This window comes from Zea mays, chromosome 1 (genome assembly GCF_902167145.1).
Source record: "Zea mays cultivar B73 chromosome 1, Zm-B73-REFERENCE-NAM-5.0, whole genome shotgun sequence".
NCBI classification, from domain to species: Eukaryota; Viridiplantae; Streptophyta; class Magnoliopsida; order Poales; family Poaceae; genus Zea; species Zea mays.
The window spans coordinates 244,747,083-244,753,333 of NC_050096.1; the positions used below are offsets into that span (position 1 = coordinate 244,747,083).

At 49.7% G+C, this 6,251-nt stretch overlaps 1 protein-coding gene across 1 annotated transcript; it reads left to right on the plus strand.

Moving 5' to 3' along the window:
• The first annotated feature begins 1,474 nt into the window (after positions 1-1,474).
• LOC100273083 (Sugar transport protein 3) lies at positions 1,475-3,298 on the plus strand. The gene is made up of 3 exons (NM_001147532.1): positions 1,475-1,668; positions 1,777-2,102; positions 2,184-3,298. Exons 1-3 carry the CDS (start codon positions 1,548-1,550, stop codon positions 3,261-3,263), a joined length of 1,527 nt encoding a protein of 508 aa, NP_001141004.1. The 5' UTR covers positions 1,475-1,547; the 3' UTR covers positions 3,264-3,298.
• The last annotated feature ends 2,953 nt before the right edge of the window (positions 3,299-6,251 follow it).

A 6,251-nucleotide genomic window follows, 5' to 3' on the forward strand; every position in this document is an offset into this window, starting at 1 on the left:
GAGAGGGTGACATCAGAGGGCTCGCGCGGGGAAGGCCAGGCGAGGCGAGGGCAGGTAGAGGGTGCACTCGTTAGGGGGAGGGAACGTGATTTGAAGCGGCGTGAGCAAGGACTCTGAGTTAATTACAAAGAAATATAATGGTTTTTATTAAAGTTTTGTTACATGACCACGATGAAAACTGGTGCTATTATAGTAGTAGAGAAGAGATGTGGATATAGACATAATAGCCTAATTTTATATCCTTCATTAAATAATCATAGTATTAGGGTGTGTACAACCTTGAACCATTGGATCGGATTTCTAACTATACGAGACAATTAAGAGACTACATAATACAACTCAGAGCTGCTAGATCATAAAGTCAAGAGATATAGACAATATATATATATATATATAGAGAATCGTGTAGAAACATGTTGATTTCTTTTACTTACCCCCTACAGACCTCAATTGGTGCCCTTAGTATTTTTTTATTATTGTGGTCTATCGCCATTAATGGTATGATAGATAGTGTCAGTTTTAAGTAAATGTAGGCCTCACATTTCTTTTCCCGATTTTAAACCAAATATGCCTATTAATCACTTTTAACTGATAACAGTGCAGTACGAACTGAATGACCGATCCACAATGTAGTAGAAACAATTCTTCAAGGCGCAGGAAGGACCGACACCAAAACACGTGGTAACTGATACGCTTCTAATCACACACGCAGTCGTGTTCCCGTGTAAGATTTGCACTCCTCACGCTCGTCAACAAATCCGAAGCAAAGGCAAACTCGTCTAATTTTTGAATTCGAAACCGATAAATAGGTTGATAAGGCCGATTAATCCGCTCCTGGCATGATAAACCGATGGTGGCTCCTGGCATGATAAACCGATGACATAGAAACAGAAACCGAGCCATATATATTTTTCACCCAAATACATAAGAGAATATATCTGATGCACATGAAAGATTGGTGCACATGGTGCACATATTAAATCATCACCATTCATTTTAGATCTAACGTCTCTAGTTGATCATTCAATTTACAAATAAACAACTAGAGACGTTAGATCTAAAATGAGTGGTGATGATTTAATATGTACACCATGTGCACCAACCTTCCATGTGCATCAGATATGTCATAAGAGAATATATCTGGTGCACATGGTGCACATATTAAATCATCACCATTCATTTTAGATCTAACGTCTCTAGTTGATCATTCAATTTACAAATAAATAACTAGAGACGTTAGATCTAAAATTAGTGGTGATGATTTAATATGTACATCATGTGGATCAACCTTCCATGTGCATCAGATATGTCCTCAACGCATAAACTGTTTGGTGTAAACTGTTTGCGACAAATAAGTCAAGAGCCGCTTGGAAAATTCGTACCCAAACGCATAAACAAACAAGTTCTAACAAACAAGGGCAATCAGCAGCACATCAAAGCCTGACCGGATGGCAACAGCCGGTCAGCTCAACACCAACAGCATGGCATGACCACTAAAGTTCACTGACCGAGCTCTTGTCTTAAGCTAACCACCGCAGCGGTGGACCATGGCTGCCGGTGGCGGCGATGGACGTCAGTACGGCGGCAGGATCACCGTGTTCGTGGTGCTGTCCTGCGTCACCGCGGCCTTGGGTGGCGCCATCTTCGGCTACGACCTCGGAACCTCCGGTAAGTAATTAAATTAAATTTGACGAACGAACAACTTATAACATCATCAAGTTTTGGTTTTTGGAAGTGCCCGTCGATCGATTACATGATTTTTTTTGCACGGCGCAGGTGGCGTGTCGTCCATGGGGTCATTCCTGGAGGAGTTCTTCCCGGACGTGTACCGCCGGATGAAGGGCGACGTGCGCGTCAGCAACTACTGCAAGTTCGACAGCCAGCTCCTGACGCTCTTCACGTCGTCGCTCTACATCGCCGGCCTGCTCACCGCGATGCTCCTCTCGTCGTGGTTCACGGCGAGGCGCGGGCGCCGCCCGTCCATGGTCATCGGCGGGGCCGCGTTCCTCGCCGGTGCTGCGGTCAGCGGCGGCGCCGTCAACGTGTACATGGCCATCTTGGGCAGGGCACTCCTCGGGGTGGGCCTCGGGTTCGCGAATCAGGTCAGAGTCGCCGACCACAAATTCCTCTGAAATCTGAAGATGGAATTCGGTGACCGATCCCGCCAGGCGAAAATTTTGCAGGCTGTGCTTTTGTACCTGTCCGAAATGGCCCCTGCACGATACAGAGGAGCATTCAGCAACGGCTTCCAGCTCAGCCTGTGCCTCGGGTCCCTCGCCGCGAACATCATCAACTACGGCGCGGAGAAGATCACCGGCGGCTGGGGCTGGAGGCTCTCGCTGGGCCTAGCCGGCGTGCCCGCCGCGCTCTTCACGCTGGGCGCCTACTTCCTGCCGGAGACGCCCAACAGCCTCGTGCAGCAGGGCGAGGACCGTGGCAGGGTGCGAGCGCTGCTGCAGAAGATCAGAGGCGCGGACGACACCGCCGCCGTCGACGAGGAGCTGGACGACATCGTCGCGGCGAACGACGCGGCACGAGGCGGCGGCGACAGTGGCCTGCGGCTCATCCTTTCGCGGCCGAGGTACCGGCCGCAGCTGGCGATCGCCGTCCTGATGCCGGCGTTCACGCAGCTTAACGGGATCAACGCCATCGGGTTCTACGCGCCGGTGCTGCTCCGCACGGTTGGCATGGGCGAGAGCCTGGCGCTGCTCTCCACGGTCGTCACGGTGGTCGTCTACACGGCGTCGACGGTCGTGTTCATGTTCGTCATCGACCGGTTCGGCCGCCGCACGCTGATGATCGCCGGCAGCCTCCAGATGCTGGTCTCCGAGCTCCTGATCGGCGCCGTCATGGCGGCCAAGCTGGGCGACGAGGGTGGGATGGCACGCGGCTACGCGGCGGCGCTCTTCGTCCTCATCGGCGTTTACGTGGCGGGGTACAGCTGGTCGTGGGGCCCCATGACGTGGCTGGTGCCCACCGAGGTGTTCCCGCTGGAGATCCGGTCGGCAGGGCAGAGCATCACGGTGGCGTCCGGGTTCGTGTTCACCATCTTCATCGCGCAGGGGTTCCTCGCCATGCTGTGCCGGATGAGGGCCTGGCTCTTCTTCTTCTTTGCTGGCTGCATCGTCGTGATGACGGCCTTCGTGTACCTGTTATTGCCGGAGACGAAGGGTATGCCCATCGAACAGATTGGGAAGGTGTGGCGGGAACACTGGTTCTGGGGAAGGGTCGTAGGGTTAGATGGAACAAATGACAAGGTGTGAAAAATAACCGAGCTAAGAATTGACAAGGTGTGAGCATTAGCTTTCCTCGGCCCTAGCTAGCTAAAAAATTACTACCAGTGAAATTAGCTATCTATAAATAATTGGCTAACTATTACCTGATTTGCTAAAAGTAATTGAACTATATATTATATAGTTTGTTTAAATTTATGTAGCTAATTTTAGCATCTAACTATTAGTTGTAGTACATTCAAACAAAGTCTTAGTTTGTTCTCAATCTATAGTAACATACACATATTTAAAGGATGCTATATAAACATATTTTATGACAAGAGAGTTAAGAGGGAAGAGAAGAAAGTTGTATGTTGAGAGAATATTATGTAGAGGACTAAAAATTATCTATGATACCATGTATTGTGATAGTTGTATCTTATGTAATATCATTTGATATGTTATTAGCTTTTGATATTGCGGTGCCTCAAACTTGGATAGGATGGGCAACAGGGCATTGTCACGACTAGATAGGCGATGTTTGGATCGACACGACACAAAGTGTGAATCAGAAAAATATCGCTTGAATGGTTCTTTCATGCTCCAATAGTTTTACCTTTTCACGAAAATAATATAGAAATTTGGAGGAGTGAGTCGTGTTGCCGCAACGAAAACTAAACAATTCCGTGAACTGCACCTAACATGTTACCATGTTCCGCACCGCACGTCGTCGTCCACCAACTCAACGTTAAGCTAAACCATCCCCCGTAATACTGGTGGCGCCCCTATATATATATTCTCTTCGAGTTCCACCATCAGCCGCCCGTGTGTCCGTCGAGCAAGCGAGATCGATATGATCCTCCATATCTGCTCCTGCTTCCCGCGCCATGGCCGACAAGATGAAGACGGTAGTGGTGCTGGTCCAGGAGAACCGCTCCTTCGACCACATGCTGGGGTGGATGAAGTCGCTGAACCCAGAGATCGACAGCGTGACGGGCGCCGAGGTGAACTACACGGTCGCCGGCGACGCGTCCTCGACGCCCGTCCACTTCGGCAACGCCTCGCAGTACGTGGACCCGGACCCGGGCCACTCGTTCATGGCCATCTACGAGCAGGTGTACGGCGACCCCTTCACTGTTAGGATTTATGGGCTTGACCCAATTAAGTTATTCAAATAAATCCCAGGAAAATCTCAAAAGCCCATATAAGTGGATGGCAAAGGGATAGGTGGAACCAATAGCACCATATTGCTAGCTCTTGTGGAGTAGAGCTAACTTAAATATGGAAGCCACACTCACTCACCAAGTCATGGATGAGAGGAGAGAGTGTGGAGAGCCACACGCGCGCGCGCGCTCGCTCGCCTGGCCGGGCCGGGGCGGGGCGGGGCGAAGGGCGCACGACATGCGCGTGAATGGTCCGCCGAAATCCGGCCCCTCGCCTTGCGGGGGCGCGGCTACAAAATCTCAACTGATTGCGAGATTTTCGTGGGTGGATAAGCACGGGGGTCGCGGACTCGGCCCTATAAAAGGAGCCCGGCAGCCAGCCTCCAATTCATCCCAGATCCCAATTCGCTTTCGCCTCTCTTCATAGCTGAGCCGCCTTTTAGTTCCCTTCGTCCCGACCGCAGAGGTGCATCTGCGATCAGGAGAGCAGGTCTCCGGAACCCTTCGTCTTCTAGATCCTGCACCGGGAGAGGGCGAATAAGGTTTTTGGGAAGCGTCTTCACGCGACTGCTCGTGATCTGCTGACCTCGTCGACCCAGCTGATCCTGGCGCGCGCCAACAATCAGTAAGTCTAATCAGTACGCATCATCTGATTTGGCTTTTATTTCAGTTCTTCTGATTTGGTCATGATTTATATTCGGAATTTAATTTGGAATTTGTCTAATTTTTCAACAATCCAAAAACCTTATTGTAGACAATTTCCTAGTTTTTCTATGGCTGCTTTTGCCGACGCGCTGAAGCCAGAAAAGTTTAATGGTATGCACTTTAAGAGATGGCAAGTCAAGGCCACGCTCTGGCTTACTGCTATGAATGTCTTCCATGTTAGTAAAGGCAGACCTGAGGGTCCACTGACTCCTGAACAGGAGAAAGAGTACGACCATGCCAATACTATGTTCACGGGAGCCGTTCTTAGCGCCCTTGTTGACCGTCTGGTTGATGCGAATATGCAGTACACAGACGGGAAACAGTTGTGGGATGCACTTACTACTAAGTATGGTGCATCAGATGCTGGCAGTGACCTGTATATCATGGAGAGCTTTCATGATTATAAGATGGTTGATAATCGCTCTATTGTAGAGCAAGCTCATGAAATACAGTGTATAGCCAAGGAGCTCGACCACCTTAAGATAGTCCTTCCTGACCGATTTGTGGCCGGATGCATTATTGCAAAGTTGCCTTCTACATGGAGGAACTTCGCCACAGCTCTGAAACATAAGAGACAGGAGATATCAGTTGAAAATCTGATAGCGTCTCTGGATGTTGAGGAGAAAGCTCGGGCTAAGGACACGGGATCTAAAGGAGGCGAGGGCCACTCCAGCGCCAACATGGTTCAGAAGAACCACAACAAGGGCAAAGGAAAGCCAAAATCTAACAAGCCCAACAAAACTACCAACTTCAAGAAGAAGAAGAACAAGGCTGAATTGACATGTTTCGCATGTGGCGAGGCGGGTCATTTTGCCAAGGATTGTCCCGATCGAGCGGATCGCCGTGGCAAAAAGGGCAATGTCAACACAGTGGTCGCTAGCAATGAGGAAGACAAAGGGTATGGTAATTTACCTTTCATCTTCTCAGTATTTCAATCACCTAGCTGGTGGCTTGATACTGGTGCTAATGTTCATGTGTGTTCTGACATCAACTTGTTCTCTTCTTATCAGGGCGCCCGGGATTCTTCCGTGCTAATGGGGAATGGGTCACATGCTTCTGTTCATGGCACTGGCACGGTGGATCTGAAGTTTACTTCGGGAAAGATCGTGCAGCTGAAGAACGTGCATCATGTCCCTTCTATACACAAGAATCTCGTTAGCGGAACCCTTCT